At 47.1% G+C, this 20,526-nt stretch overlaps 1 protein-coding gene across 1 annotated transcript in view; it reads left to right on the plus strand.

Moving 5' to 3' along the window:
* Positions 1-5,553: 5,553 nt before the first annotated feature.
* LOC123747568 (ankyrin repeat and KH domain-containing protein 1-like) overlaps positions 5,554-20,526 on the plus strand; it is a 69,283-nt gene continuing 54,310 nt past the window's right edge. Inside the window, exons 1-2 of the mRNA XM_069304423.1 lie at positions 5,554-6,743; positions 7,350-8,957. Of these exons, the coding sequence (XP_069160524.1) occupies positions 8,049-8,957 (909 nt within the window). The 5' untranslated portion in view covers positions 5,554-6,743; positions 7,350-8,048. The remainder of the gene's footprint in view (positions 6,744-7,349; positions 8,958-20,526) is intronic.

The following is a 20,526-nucleotide window of genomic DNA, read 5'->3' on the forward strand; positions in this document are numbered from 1 at the left end:
ACACACTAGGCACAGCTAGTTCATGGGACGTCAGAACACACACTTGTCACAGCTGGTTCATGGGACGTCAGAACACACTAGGCACAGCTGGTTCATGGGGCGTCAGAACACACTAGGCTCAGCTAGTTCATGGGGCGTCAGAACACACTAGGAACAGCTGGTTCATGGGGCGTCAGACACACTAGTCAGAGCTGGTTCATGGGGCGTCAGAACACACTAGGCACAGCTGGTTCATGGGGCGTCAGAACACACTAGGCACAGCTGGTTCATGGGGCGTCAGAACACACTAGGCACAGCTGGTTCATGGGGTGTCAGAACACACTAGGCACAGCTGGTTCATGGGGCATCAGAACACACTAGGCACAGCTGGTTCATGTGGCGTCAGAACACATTAGGCACAGCTGGTTCATGGGGCGTCAGAACACACTAGGCACAGCTGGTTCATGGGGCGTCAGAACACACTAGACACAGCTGGTTAATGGGACGTCAGAACACACTAATCACAGCTGGTTCATGGGGCGTCAGGACACACTAGGTACAGCTAATTCATGGTGCGTCAGAACACACTAGGTACAGCTGGTTAATGGGACGCCAGAACACACTAGACACAGCTGGTTTATGGGGCGTCAGAACACACTAGACACAGCTGGTTCATGGGGCGTCAGAACACACTAGGCACAGCTGGTACATGGGGCGTCAGAACACACTAGGCACAGCTGGTTCATGAGACGTCAGAACACACTAGGTACAGCTGGTTAATGGGACGTCAGAACACACTAATCGCAGCTGGTTTATGGGGCGTCAGAACACACTATGGACAGCTGGTTCATGGGGCGTCAGAACACACTAGACTCAGCTGGTTTATGGGGCGTCAGAACACACTAGACACCGCTGGTTCATGGGGCGTCAGAACACACTAGGCACAGCTGGTACATGGGGCGTCGGACACACTAGGCACAGCTGGTTCATGGGACGTCAGAACACACTAGGTACAGCTGGTTCATGGGGCGTCAGAACACACTAGGTACAGCTGGTTAATGGGACGTCAGAACACACTAATCACAGCTGGTTTATGGGGCGTCAGAACACACTACGGACAGCTGGTTCATGGGGCGTCAGAACACACTAGGTACAGCTGATTCATGGTGCGTCAGAACACACTAGGTACAGCTGGTTCATGGGACGTCAGAACACACTAGACACAGCTGGTTCATATTACGTCAGGACACACTAGGCACAGCTGGTTCATGGGGCGTCAGAACGCACTAGACACAGCTGGTTCATATGGCGTCAGGACACACTAGGCACAGCTGGTTCATGGGGAGTCAGAACACACTAGGTACAGCCGGTTCATGGGACGTTGAACATACTAGGCACAGTTGGTCCATGGGGAGTCAGAACACACTAAGCACAGCTGGTTCATGGGGCGTCAGAACGCACTAGACACAGCTGGTTCATATTACGTCAGGACACACTAGGCACAGCTGGTTCATGGGGCGTCAGAACGCACTAGACACAGCTGGTTCATATGGCGTCAGAACACACTAGGCACAGCTGGTTCATGGGGAGTCGGAACACATTAGCTACAGCTGGTTCATGGGGCGTCAAAACACACCAGGCACAGCTGGTTCATGGGACGTCAAAACACACCAGGCACAGCTGGTTCATGGGGCGTCAAAACACACCAGGCACAGCTGGTTCATGGGGAGTCAGAACACACTAGGCACAGCTGGTTCATGGGGCGTCAAAACACTCTAGGCACAGCTGGTTCATGGGGAGTCAGAACACACTAGGTACAGCCGGTTCATGGGACGTTGAACATACTAGGCACAGTTGGTCCATGGGGAGTCAGAACACACTAAGCACAGCTGGTTCATGGGGTGTCAGAACACACTAGTCAGAGCTGGTTCATGGGGCGTCAGCACACACTAGTCAGAACTGGTTCATCGGGTGTCAGAACACACTAGGCACAGCTGGTTCATGGGGCGTCAGAACACACTAGGTACAGCTGGTTCATGGGACGTCAGAACACACTAGGTACAGCTGGTTCATTGGGCGTCAGAACACACTAGACATAGCTGGTTCATGGGACGTCAGAACACACTAGGTACAGCTGGTTAATGGGACGTCAGAACACACTAATCACAGCTGGTTCATTAGGCGTCAGAACACACTAGACACAGCTGGTTCATGGGACGTTAGAACACACTAGTCACAGCTGGTTCATGGTGCGTCAGAACACACTAGGCACAGCTGGTTCATGGGGCGTCAGAACACACTAGACACAGCTGGTTCATGGGGCGTCAGAACATACTTGGTACAGCTGGTTCATGGGGCGTCAAAACACCCTAGACACAGCTGGTTCATGGGGCGTCAGAACACACTAGGCACAGCTGGTTCTTGGGGTATTATAAGACACTATGCAGAGCTAGATCATGGGGTATCCGAACACACTAGGCACAGCTGGTTCTTGGTTCATCAGAACTCACTAGGCACAGCTGGTTCATGCGGCGACAGAACTCACTAGGCACAGCTGGTTCATGTGTTATGACACATTAGACACAGCTGGTTCATGGGGCGTCAGAACACACTAGTCACAGCTGGTTCATGAGGCGTCAGACCACCTAGGTACAACTGGTTCATGGGGCGTCAGGACACACTAGGTTCATGTGGTGTAGGGACACACTAGGCACAACCAATACAGTTGCCACACTCTGCTCCTGCACAACAACAATGGTCTTGGGACTCTCACCACTCGACCAGCGGGGCCCGGAGCCAGGAGTAACACTCAGCTCCTGCACAACAACAATGGTCTTGGGACTCTCACCACTCGACCAGCGGGGCCCGGAGCCAGGAGTAACACTCAGCTCCTGCACAACAACAATGGTCTTGGGACTCTCACCACTCGACCAGTGGGGCCCGGAGCCAGGAGTGACACTCAGCTCCTGCACAACAACAATGGTCTTGGGACTCTCACCACTCGACCAGCGGGGCCCGGAGCCAGGAGTAACACTCAGCTCCTGCACAACAACAATGGTCTTGGGACTCTCACCACTCGACCAGCGAGGCCCGGAGCCAGGAGTAACACTCAGCTCCTGCACAACAACAATGGTCTTGGGACTCTCACCACTCGACCAGCGGGGCCCGGAGCCAGGAGCAAGACCAATACTTATTCTTGTATAAATTCGTTTGGATGTTGCTGGAATGTTGGGAACACGTTAAGGACAACATTAACATAATCTGGAGTGACTTTTGTCTTGTATGTTTAACTAAGAACATTGTTCATGATAATGTGACGGCAGCAGATTGTAGCGACCAGCAACTGTTATCATGAGATACTGATGATAACAGCAGATAACTGTGGCGCTGCAACACTGCCTGTGTCAGTGATAACGGGCCAGGTGTAGCCAGCACCAGTACTGGTGTTGACTTAGTTAACTTGTGAGTGATTACTTGTGAGGCTCTGTTGACCTGTGTTGATAACTAGTGAGGCTCTGTTGACCTGTGTTGATGACTAGTGAGTCTCTGTTGACCTGTGTTGATTACTAGTGAGGCTCTGTTGACCTGTGTTGATGACTAGTGAGGCTCTATTGACCTGTGTTGATGACTAGCGAGGCTCTGTTGACCTGTGTTGATGACTAGTGAGGCTCTATTGACCTGTGTTGATGACTAGTGAGGCTCTATTGACCTGTGTTGAAGACTAGCGAGGCTCTATTGACCTGTGTTGATGACTAGTGAGGCTCTGTTGACCTGTGTTGATGACTAGTGAGGCTCTGTTGACCTGTGTTGATGACTAGTGAGGCTCTGTTGACCTGTGTTGATGACTAGTGAGGCTCTATTGACCTGTGTTGATGACTAGTGAGGCTCTGTTGACCTGTGTTGATGACTATTGAGGCTCTATTGATCTGTGATGATGACTAGTGAGGCTCTGTTGACCTGTGTTGATGACTAGTGATGTTCTGTTGATGACTTGTGAGGCTCTGTTGACCTGTGTTGATGACTAGTGAGGCTCTGTTGACCTGTGTTGATGACTAGTGAGGCTCTATTGATCTGTGATGATGACTAGTGAGGCTCTGTTGACCTGTGTTGATGACTAGTGAGGCTCTGTTGACCTGTGTTGATGACTAGTGAGGCTCTATTGACCTGTGTTGATGACAAATGAGGCTCTGTTGACCTGTGTTGATGACAAATGAGGCTCTGTTGACCTGTGTTGATGACTAGTGAGGCTCTATTGATCTGTGATTATGACTAGTGAGGCTCTGTTGACCTGTGTTGATGACTAGTGATGTTCTGTTGACCTGTGTTGATGACTTGTGAGACTCTGTTGACCTGTGTTGATGACTAGTGAGGCTCTGTTGACCTGTGTTGATGACTAGTGAGGCTCTATTGACCTGTGTTGATGACTAGTGAGGCTCTGTTGACCTGTGTTGATGACTAGTGAGGCTCTATTGATCTGTGATGATGACTAGTGAGGCTCTATTGACCTGTGTTGATGACTAGTGAGGCTCTGTTGACCTGTGTTGATGACTAGTGAGGCTCTGTTGACCTGTGTTGATGACTAGTGAGGCTCTGTTGACCTGTGATGATGACTAGTGAGGCTCTGTTGACCTGTGTGGATGACTAGTGAGGCTCTGTTGATCTGTGATGATGACTAGTGAGGCTCTGTTGACCTGTGTTGATGACTAGTGAGGCTCTGTTGACCTGTGTTGATGACTAGTGAGGCTCTATTGATCTGTGATGATGACTAGTGAGGCTCTGTTGATCTGTGATGATGACTAGTGAGGCTCTGTTGACCTGTGTTGATGACTAGTGAGGCTCTATTGATCTGTGATGATGACTAGTGAGGCTCTATTGACCTGTGTTGATGACTAGTGAGGCTCTGTTGACCTGTGTTGATGACTAGTGAGGCTCTGTTGACCTGTGTTGATGACTAGTGAGGCTCTGTTGACCTGTGATGATGACTCGTGAGGCTCTGTTGACCTGTGTTGATGACTAGTGAGGCTCTGTTGATCTGTGATGATGACTAGTGAGGCTCTGTTGACCTGTGTTGATGACTAGTGAGGCTCTGTTGACCTGTGTTGATGACTAGTGAGGCTCTGTTGACCTGTGTTGATGACTAGTGAAGCTCTGTTGACCTGTGTTGATGACTAGTGAGGCTCTGTTGACCTGTGTTGATGGCTAGTGAGGCTCTGTTGACCTGTGATGATGACTAGTGAGGCTCTGTTGACCTGTGTTGATGACTAGTGAGGCTCTGTTGATCTGTGATGATGACTAGTGAGGCTCTGTTGACCTGTGTTGATGACTAGTGAGGCTCTGTTGATCTGTGATGATGACTAGTGAGGCTCTGTTGACCTGTGTTGATGACTAGTGAGGCTCTGTTGACCTGTGTTGATGGCTAGTGAGGCTCTGTTGACCTGTGTTGAGGACTAGTGAAGCTCTGTTGACCTGTGTTGATGACTAGTGAGGCTCTGTTGACCTGTGTTGATGACTAGTGAGGCTCTGTTGACCTGTGATGATGACTAGTGAGGCTCTATTGACCTGTGTTGATGACTAGTGAGGCTCTGTTGACCTGTGTTGATGACTAGTGAGGCTCTGTTGACCTGTGATGAAGACTAGTGAGGCTCTATTGACCTGTGTTGATGACTAGTGAGGCTCTGTTGACCTGTGTTGATGACTAGTGAGGCTCTGTTGACCTGTGATGAAGACTAGTGAGGCTCTGTTTACCTGTGTTGATGACTAGTGAGGCTCTGTTGACCTGTGATGAAGACTAGTGAGGCTCTATTTACCTGTGTTGATAACTTGTGATGCTCTGTTGACCTGTGTTGATGACAGGTCGACAGGAGCGGGTTGGCTATGTTGACCCGAACTGTGGGAAATTTTTCCCCACCATATCTAATAATCATCTAAGAAATGTATAATTTCTATATTATTTCTAAATCATATCAAAATCATATCAAAATCATATTAGAATCATAATAGATTCCTTATACAGCTTGATCCTAGATGACAATGTCACTATGATCACATACGCTACAGGGCCCTATTGATGCCTACGTGACTTTGTGCATGATCTCTCAAGGATCCAGAAGCTTCTAGAAGGATCTGTTAATTAAAAAACTGTTGGAACATTGATTCAATATCTGGTAGGGATAAAATCGAATCCTTAATAAGAATCGGTGGTACTATCAAGTACTACTTATAATCTTTATATCCTATATCTAATTATATTATAATCACATCTTATCTCAATCATAAGTCTAGACTGTAAAAATAATCAATCAATATTCATAGAAGGCTAGCGTGCTCAGGGAGCATGAGGGGGGGGGATGGCTGGGAGAAGGGCCCAGGACACACCCCGCGGCACTACCCGTTTGTTGACAAAACAGTGAACAGTGACGGATCCTTAGCGAACATTATTTGGCTTAGGACACCTTATCTAGTTATCTTTATCACCAGTGAATACTCTCTAGAACTGGGGGAGTACCTGGACAATATTTACTAGGAAAATCCCTAGAACATTTATATCTATAAGTGTAGAGCGGAGCACACAGTGACTTGGCTCCACCTTCACCATCAACTATCATTCTTCTGCAACTGCAGGGACAAACACGTAGCAACGCTACCAGATCATCATACAGCAAAGCTGTGATATAAAATATTGTGCCTAAACTCAACAAGAGAAAGTTAATCAGTCTGGCACACTGTCAGACAGGCACTCCGACTGGCAGAGAAGTATATTGAAGGTTATTTTGGTATATGATTGGCCAATTGTATGCTTGTGTGACTTTAATATTCTATAAATCTGTCTCTCGGTTAAAAAGCGAGGCAACGCCTCATTTTTCAGTAAGTTTATTAAAATTGTAGTGTAGCTATGAATCTTTATCCAAGCACTAGACCTCACGAGTCTCCATTGTGTCAGAAAAGGATTCAACTGCAATAACTAAATAAAACCTCATAAGTGTCCGTGGTGTTGGAAGAGATTCAGTCAAGCTGATTGTAGCTTATTCTAATAAATTGAATATAAATACATTGCATATATACTTGAATATATAAATTAAGTTAACAATTGCTTGCTTAGTTATTTTTAAGTTATCATATAAGTTCATTTAATTGATTATAATTTTGTACTTGGTAACAGTACATTTAAAGTCATTTATTATACTTTTACAATTTAATTTGTAGTTTATAGTATAAGAATATATTGGCTGTTAATAGTTATGGTGCTAGGCTAGACTATGTACATGTTTAAATCCCCGATTTAAACAGAGCCAGTGTTCAGTCATATAACTGAATTTATCAAATCTTATCCTTCTATAAAATACAAGCTGATGTGAGATCCCTGTCTACAGGTGGACTGGAACTTCTATCAACTAATTCATTCACCCCACCTGCCCCTTACAGCCCACAATCTGTCATTAGGAAAAGAGGAGCTAGGATTTACAACCCTAGCTAGAGATTTTAGTTGAATTAATTTACAGACAGTAATTTTTTAATTTAGTTCATTACAAGTCCCTGGTAGTCTCCTCTAATATCAATCCCAGCAGGTTTTTCCCACACGAACATCAGCAGGAGAAGACTGTTGATCCCCTGAAGATCGTCAGAGACAGTGGACGGAGGGATCCTGGCGTCTTACTGACAGTAGTTGTCAGTGATCCTGGCGTCTTACTGACAGTAGTTGTCAGTGGTCCTGGCGTCTTACTGACAGTAGTTGTCAGTGGTCCTGGCGTCTTACTGACAGTAGTTGTCAGTGGTCCTGGCGTCTTACTGACAGTAGTTGTCAGTGGTCCTGGCGTCTTACTGACAGTAGTTGTCAGTGGTCCTGGCGTCTTACTGACAGTAGTTGTCAGTGGTCCTGGCGTCTTACTGACAGTAGTTGTCAGTGGTCCTGGCGTCTTACTGACAGTAGTTGTCAGTGGTCCTGGCGTCTTACTGACAGTAGTTGTCAGTGGTCCTGGCGTCTTACTGACAGTAGTTGTCAGTGGTCCTGGCGTCTTACTGACAGTAGTTGTCAGTGGTCCTGGCGTCTTACTGACAGTAGTTGTCAGGAGATGGACCACACTGAGGCCACCAGACGCCACACTGACAGCAGTAGTCAGGAGATGGACCACACTGAGGCCACCAGACGCCACACTGACAGCAGTAGTCAGGAGATGGACCACACTGGGGCCACCAGACGCCACACTGACAGCAGTAGTCAGGAGATGGACCACACTGGGGCCACCAGACGCCACACTGACAGCAGTAGTCAGGAGATGGACCACGCTGGAGCCAAGAGACGCCACACTGACAGCAGTAGTCAGAAGATGGACCACACTGGGGCCACCAGACGCCACACTGACAGCAGTAGTCAGGAGATGGACCACACTGGGGCCACCAGACGCCACACTGACAGCAGTAGTCAGGAGATGGACCACACTGGGGCCAAGAGACGCCACACTGACAGCAGTAGTCAGGAGATGGACCACACTGGGGCCACCAGACGCCACACTGACAGCAGTAGTCAGGAGATGGACCACACTGGGGCCACCAGACGCCACACTGACAGCAGTAGTCAGAAGATGGACCACACTGGGGCCACCAGACGCCACACTGACAGCAGTAGTCAGAAGATGGACCACACTGGGGCCACCAGACGCCACACTGACAGCAGTAGTCAGAAGATGGACCACACTGGGGCCACCAGACGCCACACTGACACTAGTAGTCAGGAGATGGACCACACTGGGGCCACCAGACGCCACACTGACAGCAGTAGTCAGAAGATGGACCACACTGGGGCCACCAGACGCCACACTGACAGCAGTAGTCAGGAGATGGACCACACTGGGGCCACCAGACGCCACACTGACAGCAGTAGTCAGGAGATGGACCACGCTGGGGCCACCAGACGCCACACTGACAGCAGTTGTCAGGAGATGGACCACACTGGGGCCACCAGACGCCACAAGGCCACACAGGTAAGTAACTCTCAGCTCTCACTACACTTTCCTCACTATTCATACAGTAGTTAATGTATTTTCATCAAATGTCATACAGGAAATAGGTCATATTTATTTATAATTATGTAAAAAACAAATAAATTTCTAATACGTAAAAATACTATAATACTGTAAACTTGTCACCAAGACAATGGTGACAACTTTGCAGTTACACCACTAACTGCTAATTACACCACTTACGTGTCACCAAGACAACCGCTAATTAGTCCACTTACGTATCACCAAGACATTAGTAGTAATAAATCTCTCACAATACTTCCTGTAATATATTTGTAAACAATCCTATTTCTCAAATATGTTTGCATTATAATATTATTCACACACACATACAACACGTCACTTCTCTAGTAACTCGACACTTGACAGGTTAGAGCTGTCACTTCTGACAGATTACACATTCGTAACCTCATTGGATCTCAAGACAGAGCAGAGTCGTTGCGAGGTAATACCCTAATGATGCGAGGTTGAGTGATTACTGCTCAACCAAACTATGTGCACGTTTAAAATAATCCGGGATTAGTACTGACTGTAATATCACACTTGTCACGCCCTTGCGCTCCTGTCGTTGATGGTTTCTGGGTGGCAGGTAGACTGAAGGTTTGAGTGAGGGAACCCAGTACAGTATTCCTCAAGGCTGGAATAAGGTTTGACCTCCAGGTCTCCAGATGACCAATGATAATTCTCGGTGTTCTGTGTTATGAGTATGAGTCACTGAGGGTAACCCTTCACTTAAGCAATAATGCCCTACATATAATCAACCTATATGTGCCACAGAATAAACTTGACCTTGACACGCTACCTGAATTTAATAATGAAGAACCTGCCCTGCTGGTCGGTGACCTTAATGCCAGGCACCCACACTTTGGTGCTAACTGTCATCAGCCCAATGTTAGAAACTGTCACTCTATGTTAGAGCAAGTGAAAACCTCAGGGTCCTGGGAGATGACCAGCCAACTCACCTTAGAGGAGGAAGATTAGACTATTCTCTCTTGCTGAATGTACAGGACACGGATGCCAGTACACACATTGTACACAGTTTATGTACACGAAATGGGTTGAAGACTACCTTACAGGGAGGAAAGCCAAGGTTTGCTTCAATGGAGCAGTCTCAAGAACAATGAATTTCCTTGGGGGACTCCCCCAAGGCGGAGTCATAAGTCACACTATTCAATGTACTTATGAACGCCATTGCAAATATTGATTTTCCGGAAGGGATGCAACAAGTGGGATATGCAGATGATGTCCTAATACAAGCCCACCCCTTGGGAAAAATTAAACAGTCCATTGAACCCCATGGAAGGAAATGTATTGAGCTCGGTTTCACTCTCTCCACAAACAAGACTCATAACAAGCGGGGGGCAAATGAAGAATTACAAATTATTGGTGTAACAATTGAATGGTTGACAACTACAGGTACCTTGGTGTCACTGTCGGCTCTTACAAGGGGAAGAAAGAGGAGCTCAACCAACTCATATAAATATGCAAATGGACATGGAGCCTCTATTGTCGTCCTTAAAATGATGTACACGGCCAATGTGCACTCCATCATAGACTATGCCGCACCAGTTTTATGAACCTTCTTCCAAAGCGATATGAATAGGCTTGAAAGCATTCAAAATGAAGCCATGACACTCATTCTTGGAGTTCCAAGAACTGTCAAATCGTTTAATCTACGAGGGGAGCTGTCCCTCCCCTGTGTTTAAAAGCAGAATTAAGGAACTGAATGCTAAGCTTGCAATTAAGCTAGCCAGAGATCCCTATTACAATGATGTTGCCAAGAAAAATCTAAGTTCTGTGCTACTTCCAGAAGGAAACAGGAGAAGCAAAAAATGGCATCACAGATCAGTCTACTACCTAGTAGAACTTCACATGCTTGAGCAAGCCCGTGAGCTCCTCCCTGTAGAGAGGTTACCTCCCTGGGAGGATAACTCATGCAGGATTGTCATCAATGAAATGGCAACGAAAAAATCCTACATGATACCACAAGAAATGAGGCACAAGTATCTCGGGGAAATTTATAAAGAATCCGGAGATGTACTGGATCAAATCTACACAGATGGGTCATCTAATCCTGTCAATGGCAGGACTGGTGCAGCATACACTGTAAATAGGAATAATACCTGTTACAGCCACAATGGGTCGCACCCGGATTCTTTTCTGGTGGTACTAAAGTTCTGGTATCCGGCCCCAAGTTAGTAGTGGCTTTCAAGGAGTGAGCTCGGTAATGCAAGTAAAACACAAAGAAGGGGGGGGGGGTTGCATTAAATACGACACTTCATCAATTATTTATAAATTCATTATCACTTTCCCATCACCGCATATATATTCCTAAAAGAAATATTACTACACTTAATATGTACACAAGTGTCTCTCTCATTGGACACTAAGCACTATTCGATGCTCAATCGATGCAGTCTTGTCAGCTACCGTGTTTCCTCAACACATAGTACCGTCCTCAACCAGTACTGGGAAACACCAACGAATCTACCCTGGCCACGGGCCAGCCAAAACACAGTCTCACTATGTGCTCTCTCGTGAACGCCCACAATCACAGTCCAGCCTGGTGCTGGCAGATACCATGAGCCTCGCTCTGCTGGGCCACTTCACTTACAAATACTAGGGTAGCGACCCCTAGGCTGGAGCTTCTTGCAACTCGCTGGTTGCACTCCTCAGTCGCACCTTAACTGTCAGTCGACTCTTCTGTTAGCCAGTCCCGGGTACGCCGAATTCCGTCACTGCCATTTCACAGACAGACAGTAGAACACCTCACAGTTCTTCTCCGGTGGCAGCTCACTGCTTCCGTAAAGCAGAATGGAGTAGAGAGACATTGGCTGCCCTGGGTAGACTGACTGTTCTCGTACCACAGCAGCCCTACGTCGACTCTGTGGATACAGACACGTCATCAGTACACTGGTCAGTACATGGAGACACTAGTAAACAACACTTACTGACTTAGACATAGACACCCAACTCCTCCTATAATAGATGGCGCTGATTTTCTAGGCGCCACCTCACCAGAGGTCAGCACCAGCTACCCCTCTAGCTAACTAGGACAGGAATCTAGCGCCTCTTGCTGGTATGATCCTGTCACCACTAGATGGCGTCGTCCAATTTGTGGGGGTTTCGGGAGTGGACTCACAGATGGCATTGACGTCACTACTCCGTGCTCTGACGATGGAATTGGGTTCGTAACAATACCTTTCAACGCAGAAATGAAGTGAAAGCACATATTGGGAACTATGCCTCTTCAACGCAAGCGGAGCTAACTGCCATTGTTATGGCGTTAAGATTCCTTGATCAAAACACTAATGGCGCAGTGATTTGCACTGATTTAAAAGCAGTGTCACAAACCCTAAGTAAAAATTGGGCAGAAAATCTTGTGATAGTCGCTGAAATTAAGAGAGCTGTGAGGGTGCTAATCAACCAGGGAAGAGTTGTCAAGTTTCTATGGATCCTCTCCCCTGTTGGAATATGTGAAAATAAACGGGCAGGTATGCTGGCTGCTGAAGGTGCTGAAGGAGACCATATTGAATACTTCATACCCAAGACTCTTCAACAAATTTGAGGTATTATCAGACAACATCACCGTGACAAGGTAATTGAGGAAAGGAGGATAGAAGCACAAATCAGTGAATATGTACGTTGGTACAATATGGTTGCGGCTGGCAATCCCAATCATTATGGACGAAGAGGAGGTGGCCGTGGGAGAGAATCAGTAATGGCGAGAATCCATCTTGGATACAAATATCCATGGAGATTCGGAATGGAAACAACAGATGAGCAGCGGAGTTGCAGAATCTGTGATGAGAGTGACGGACACCGCCTTGACCACTACCTGAGAGAATGTGAACACCTGAAAGACATTAGAAATATGTGTACCATAATAAATCCCACATTGTTTGAGTTAGAAAAACACTATTTGTGAAATATTAATACTGTTCTTAAAAGATTTCCCCCATTTTGTATCTGCAAGATAACGTAAGATTTTAAGGGTTGACAGATGTTAATCTTGTTTGAGGAGCTGTTCACTTGAGACAGTTAAGCAAGTCCCAGCTGTGTATGGGTACAAGTACAAAATACAAAATACAAATATTTATTCAGTTAAAGTACATACATAGATACAAAACGTTGTTGGATTTATAGATAGAGCTAGTACATACAATGCCTAAAGCCACTATTACGCAATGTGTTTCGGGCAGGAAAAACACTAAGACTAAAACTTAATACTAATTGAGATCAAAGTATAAATTGTGTTGAGAACAAAAATAAGAAAATAAGGTCAGGATTGACATTACAGTTCAGCGTTTGTCTCTTTTACTCTGACGGAGTGAGATAGCTGATAGAGAAACTAGTGCAATACCTTCTGTGGCTGATTGTACAATAAACCCTTGAACTATATGTTTAACACGTCTCTCACCCTGTCCATGGAGGACAGAAGAAAATGTATATATGCTGGTTAGTATTGTAACTGTGTGGCCACGTCTGTGGTAGAAATTAATAATAATAATAAAAAAGTTCAGCGTTTTATACATATAAATTACACATGAGAGGATGTGCAGTGACTTAATATCTAACATACTCAGAGATTTGAGTAAGGGTACCGAGTGATGTCTGGGGCCAGAGTTAGATATTGTCCTAATAGCAGCTTTGTGTTGAGTAATTAGAGGACGTAAATGATTTTGGGTAGTAGAACCCCAAGCACAAATACCATAGTTGAGATAAGGAAAGATTAGAGAGTAATAGAGCGTCACCAGGGCAGGGCGAAGTACATAATATCTGATCTTAGAAAGAATGCCAACAGTTTTTGAAACTTTTTTTTATATATTTTGAATGACAGGAGAAGGAGTTTACACACACTCTCACCCTGAGTGAGTTTACACACACTCTCACCCTGAGTGAGTTTACACTCACTCTCACCCTGAGTGAGTTTACACTCTCTCACCTGAGTGGGTTTACACATACTCACCCTGAGTGGGTTTACACACACTCTCACCCTGAGTGAGTTTACACACACTCTCACCATAAGTGGGTTTACACACACTCGCACCATAAGTGGGTTTACACACACTCTCACCATTAGTGGGTTTACACACACTCTCACCATAAGTGGACTTACACACACTCTCACCCTGAAAGGGTTTACACACTCATCCTGAGTGGCTTTACACACACTCTCACTCTGAGTGGGTTTACACACACTCTCACCCTGAAAGGGTTTACACACTCATCCTGAGTGTCTTTACACACACTCTCACCCTGAGTGGGTTTACACATTCTCTCTCTCTCACCCTGAGTGTTTACACACACTCTCACCTTGAGTGGGTTTACACTCACTCTGAGTGGGTTTACACACACTCTCACCCTGAGTGCTACAGGTGACTCATTACCTAAGAGATCGTCACACTGATCCCAACGTGGTTTACAACACTTGGTCTGGCTTGTCCTAGACCAGGGGTTTACAACACGTGGTCTTGCTTGTCTAGACCTGGGGTTTACAACACGTGGTCTGGCTTGTCCTAGACCTGGGGTTTACAACACGTGGTCTTGCTTGTCTAGACCTGGGGTTTACAACACGTGGTCTGGCTTGTCCTAGGCCTTGGTTTACAAAACGTGGTCTGGCGTCTCCTAGACCTAGGTTTACAACACGTGGTCTGGCTTGTCCTAGACCTTGGTTTACAACTCGTGGTCTGGTTTGTCCGAGACCTGGCTTTACAACACGTGGTCTGGATTGTCCGAGACCTGGGTTTACAACACGTGGTCTGGATTGTCCTAGACCTGGGTTTACAACACCGTAGTCTGGCTTGTCGTAGACCACGGTTTACAACACGTGATCTGGCTTGTCCTTGACATGGGTTTACATCACGTGGTCTAGCTTTTACTAGTCCTGGGTTTACATCACGTGGTCTAGCTTGTCCTAGTCCTGGGTTTACACCACCGTTTTCTGGCTTGTCGCAAACCTGGCTTTACAACACGTGATCTGGCTTGTCCTACATCTGGGTTTACAACACGTGGTCTGGTTGGTCCTAGACCTGGGTTTACAACATGTGATCTGGCTTGTCCTAGACCTGGGTTTACAACACGTTGTCTGGTTAGTTCTAGACCAGGGATTACAAAACGTGGTATTGCTTGTTCTAGATCTGGGTTTACAACACGTGGTCTAGCTAATCTTTAACCTGGGTTTACAACACGTGGTCTGGCTTGTCCTAAAGCTGGGATTAAAACACGTGGTCTGGTTTGTCCAAGATCTGGGTTTACAACATGTGGTCTGGCTAGTCCTTGACCTGGGTTTACAACACGTGGTCTGGTTGGTTTTCAACCTGGGTTTACAACACGTGGTCTGGCTAATCTTTAACCTGTGTTTACAACCAGTGGTCTATCTCGTCCAATAAAAAGGTTTACAGCACGTGGTGTGGCGGGTCCTAGACCTGGGTTTACAACATCGCGGTCCGGTTTGTCCTAGACCTGAATTTACAACACGTGGTCTGGCTTGTCCCAGACCTGAGTTTACAGAACGTGGTCTGTCTAGTCCTACACCTGGGTTTACTACACCGTGGTCCGGTTTGTCCTAGATCTGAGTTTACAACACGTGGTCTGGCTAGCCCTTAACCTGGGTTTACAACACGTAGTCTGGCTTGTCCTAGACCTGAATTTAGAACCCGTGGTCTGGCTCGTCCTAGACAATGGTTTACAGCACGTGGTCTGGTGGGTCCTAGACTTGGGTTTACAACACGTGATCTGGGTTGTCCTAGACCTAGGTTTGCAACACGTGGTCTGGCTAGTCCAAGACCTGGGTATACAACACGTGGTCTGGCTTGTCCCAGACCTGGGTTTACAACACGTGGTCTGGCTTGTCCTAGAGCTGGGTTTACCACACGTGGTCTGGCTTGTCCTAGATCTGGGTTTACAACACATGGTCTGGCTAGTCCTAGACCTGGGTTTACAACACGTTTCTGGCAAGTCCTAGACCTGGGTTTACAACACCTGGTCTGGCTTGTTCTAGACCCGGGTTTACAACACGTGGTCTGGCTTGTTCTAGACCTGGGTTTACAACACGTAGTCTGGCTAGTCCTTAACCTGGGTTTACAACACGTGTTCTGGCTAGTCCTAGACGTGGGTTTACAATACGAGGTCTGGCTTGCTGTAGACCTGGGTTTACAACACGTGGTCAGGCTTGTCCTAGTGCTGGGTTTACAACACGTGGTCTGGCTTGTCCTAGACCTGAGTTTACAACACGTGGTCTGCTTAGTCCTAGACCTGGGTTTACAACACGTGGTCTGGCTTGTCCTGGAGCTGGGTTTACAACATGTGGTCAGGCTTGTCCTTGACCTGCGTTTACAACTCGTGGTCTGGCTTGTCGTAGACAATAGTTTAAATCACGTGGTCTTGCGGGTCCTAGACCTTGCTTTATTGCACGTGGTCTGGTGGGTCCTAGACATGGGTTTACCACACGTGGTCTAGAAGGTCCTAGACCATGGTTTACAACACGTGGACTGGGATCTTTTTGACCTGGTTTTGCAACACGTGGTCTGGTTTGTCCCAGACATGGGTTTGCAACACGTGGTCTGCCTAGTCCTAGACCTTGGTTTACAACACGTGGTCTGGCTTGTCCTAGACCTGAGTTTACAACACGTGGTCTGGCTTGGCTAGAGCTGGGATGACAACACGTGATCTGGCTTGTCCTAGACCTGGGTTTACAACACGTGGTCTGGCTTGTTCTAGGCCTGGGTTTACAACACATGGTCTGGCTAGTCCTAGACCTGGGTTCACAAAACGTGGTCTAGCTTGTCGTAGAGCTGGGTTTACAACACGTGGTCTGGCTTGTCCTAGACAATGGTTTACAGCACGTTGTCTGGCGGGTCCTACACCTGGGTTTACAGCATGTGGCCTGGTGGGTCCTAGACCTGGGTTTACAACACGTGGTCTAGCAGGTCCTAAACCATGGTTTGCAACATGTGGTCTGGCTCGTCCTAGACCTGGGTTTACAACACGTGGTCAGGCTTGTCCCAGACCTGGGTTTACAACTCGTTGTCTGCCTAGTCATAGACCTGGGTTTACAACACTTGGTTTGGTTTGTCGTAGACCTCGGTTTACAACACGTGGTCTGGCTTGTTCTAGACCTGGGTTTACAACACATGGTCTGGCTTGTCCTAGACCTAGGTTTACAACACGTGGTCTCGCTTGTTCTCGAGCTGGGTTTACAACATGTGGTCTGCCTTGTTCAATACCTGGGTTTACAACACGTGGTCTGGCTCGTCCTAGACAATAGTTTACAGCACGTTGTCTGGCGGGTCCTAGACCTGGGTTTACAACACGTGGTCTGGTGGGTCCTAGACCTGGGTTTACAACAGGTAGTCTGGCTAGTACTAGACCTGAGTTTACAACACGTAGTCGGGCTTCTCCTAAATCTGGGTTTACAACACGTGGTCTGGCTTGTCCAAGAGCTGGGTTTACAACACGTGGTCTAGGATGTCCTAGAGCATGGTTTACAACACGTGGTCTAGGATGTCCTTGACCTGGGTTTGCAACACGTGGTCTGGTTTGTCCCAGACATGGGTTTACAACACGTGGTCTGGCTTGCCTAGAGCTGGGATAACAACACGTTATCTGGCTTGTCCTAGTCCTGGGTTTACAACACGTGGTCTGGCTTGTTCTAGACCTGGGTTTACAACACATGGTCTGGCTAGTCCTAGATTTGGGTTCACAAAACGTACTTTAGCTTGTCGTAAGGCTGGGTTTACAACACGTGGTCTGGCTTGACATAGAGCTGGGTTTACAACACGTGGAATGGCTTGTCCTTGACCTGGGTTTACAACACGTGATCTCGCTTGTTCTCGAGCTGGGTTTACAACACGTGGTCTGCCTTGTTCAATACATAGGTTTACAACACGTGGTCTGTCTCGTCGTAGACAATGGTTTACAGCACGTTGTCTGGCGGGTTCTAGACTTGGGTTTACAGCACGTGGTCTGGTGGGTCCTAGACCTGAGTTTACCACTCATGTTCTTGCTTGTCCTAGACCATAGCTTACAACACGTGATCTGGCTTGTTCTAGACCTGGGTTTACAACACGTGGTCTAGCTAGTCATAGACCTGGGTTTACAACACGTGGTCTGGCTAGTCCTTGACCTGGGTTTACAACACGTGGTCTGGCTAGTGCTTAACCTTGGTTTACAACCCGTGGTCTGGCTAGTCCTAGACCTTGGTTTAATACACGTGGTCTGGCTTGTCCTAGATCTGGGTTTACAACTCGGGTCCTTGCTTGTCCTAGACATTAGTTTACAACACGTGATCTGGCTAGTCCTAGACCATTGTTTACAACATGTGGTCTGGCTTGTCGTAGACCTTGGTTTACAACACGTGGTCTGGCTTGTCCCAGACCTGGGTTTACAAAAAGTGGTCTGGCTTGTCCTAGAGCTGGGTTTACAACACGTGGTCTGGCTTGTTCTAGAACTGGGTTTACAACACATGGTCTGGCTAGTCCTAGACCTGGGTTTACAGCACGTGGTCTAATGGGTCCTAGACCTAGGTTTATAACATGTTGTCTGGCTTTCGTAGCCCTGGGTTTACAACACGTGGTCTGGCTTGTCCTACACATGGGTTTACAACTCGTGTCCTTGCTTGTTTTAGCCCATAGTTTACAACACGTGATCTGGCTAGTCCTAGACCTGGGTTTACAACATGTGGTTGGGCTTGTCGTAGACCTTGGTTTACAACATGTTGTCTGGCTAGTCCTAGACCTGGGTTTAAGACACGTGGTCTGGCTTGTCCTAGACCTGGGTTTACAAAACGTGGTTTGGCTTGTCCTAGACTGGGTTTACAACACGTGGTCTGGCTTGTCCTAGACCTGGGTTTACAAAACGTGGTTTGGCTTGTCCTAGAGCTGGGTTTACAACACGTGGTCTGGCTTGTCCTAGACCTGGGTTTACAACACGTGGTCTGGCTTCTCCTAAATCTGGGTTTACAACACGTGGTCTGGCTTGTCCTTAACCTGGGTTTACAACACGATGTCTGGGTCGTCCTAGAAAATGGTTTACAGCACGTGGTCTGGTGGGTCCTAAACCTGAGTTTACAACTCGTGTTCTTGCTTGTCCTAGACCATAGCTTTAAACACGTGATCTGGCTTGTTCTAGACCTGGGTTTACAACACGTGTTCTGGCTAGAACTAGACCTAAGTTTACAACCCGTGGTCTGGCTTGTCCTAGAGCTGGGATTAAAACACGTGGTCTGGTTTATCCTAGACCTGGGTTTATAACATGATGTCTGGCTCATCTTTGAAAGTGGTTTACAGCACGTGGTCTGGTGGGTCATAGACCTGAGTTTACAACTCGTGTTCCTGCTTGTCCTAGACCATAGTTTACAACACGTGATCTGGCTAGTCCTAGACATGAGTTTACATGTGGGGTGCCTATTTCTAGACCTGGGTTTACATGTGGTCTGGCTTTTCCTTGACCTGGGTTTACAACACGTGATCTTGTTTGTTCAAGAGCTGGGTTTACAACACGTGGTTTGGCTCGTCCTAGACAATGGTTTACAGCACGTGGTCTGGCGGGTCCAAGACCTGGGTTTACAACACGTGGTCTGGTGGGTCCTAGACCTGGGTTTACAACACGTGGTCTAGCAGTTCCTAGACCATGGTTTGCAACACTTGGTCTGGCTCGTCCTAGACCTGGGTTTACAACACGTGGTCTGGCTGGTCCTAGACCTGGGTTTACAGCACGTGGTCAGGCTTGTCTCAGACCTGGGTTTACTAATCGTGGTCTGCCTGGCCAAAGACGATTGTAAACCCAGGTTACGGACTAGCCAGACGATATGTTGTATACCATGGTCTGGGACGAGTAAGAACACGAGTTGAGTTAAATCCCAGGTTTAGGACAAGCCAGATCACGTGTTGTAAGACCAGGTCAAAGCCAACCCGAACCATATGTTGTAAACCAAGGTCTACGACAAGCCAGACCACATGTTGTAAACCCTGGTCTCGGACCAGCTAGATCACGTGTTGTAAACCATGGTCTAGGACAAGCCAGACAACGAGTTGTAAATCAAGTCTACGACAAGCCAGGTCTCTTGTTGTAAACCAAGGTCTAGGATTAGCCAGAAAACCAAGGTCCAGAACAAGATAGACCACGTGTTGTAAACCCAGATTTAGGAGAAACCAGACCACGTGTTGTAAACTCAGGTCTAGTACTAGCCAGACCACGGGTTGTAAACCCATGTCTAGGACGATCCAGACCACGTATTTCAAACCAAGTTCAAAGAACAGCCAGACCACATGTTGTAAACCTAGGTGTAAGACAAACCAAACCGCGTGTTGTAAACTATGATCTAGGACAAGCAAGAACACGAGTTGAAAACCCAGGTCCAGGACAAGAAAGAGAACGTGGTGTAAACCCAGGTCTAGGACTAGGCAGACAACATGTTGTAAACCAAGGTCTACGACAAGCCAGACCACGTGTTCTAAAAACCAGGTCTGTGAGTAGGCAGACCACCTAGGATTACAAAAAGTGATCTGGCTTGTTCTAGACCTGGGTT

This window comes from Procambarus clarkii, chromosome 5 (assembly GCF_040958095.1).
Source record: "Procambarus clarkii isolate CNS0578487 chromosome 5, FALCON_Pclarkii_2.0, whole genome shotgun sequence".
Taxonomy (NCBI): Eukaryota; Metazoa; Arthropoda; class Malacostraca; order Decapoda; family Cambaridae; genus Procambarus; species Procambarus clarkii.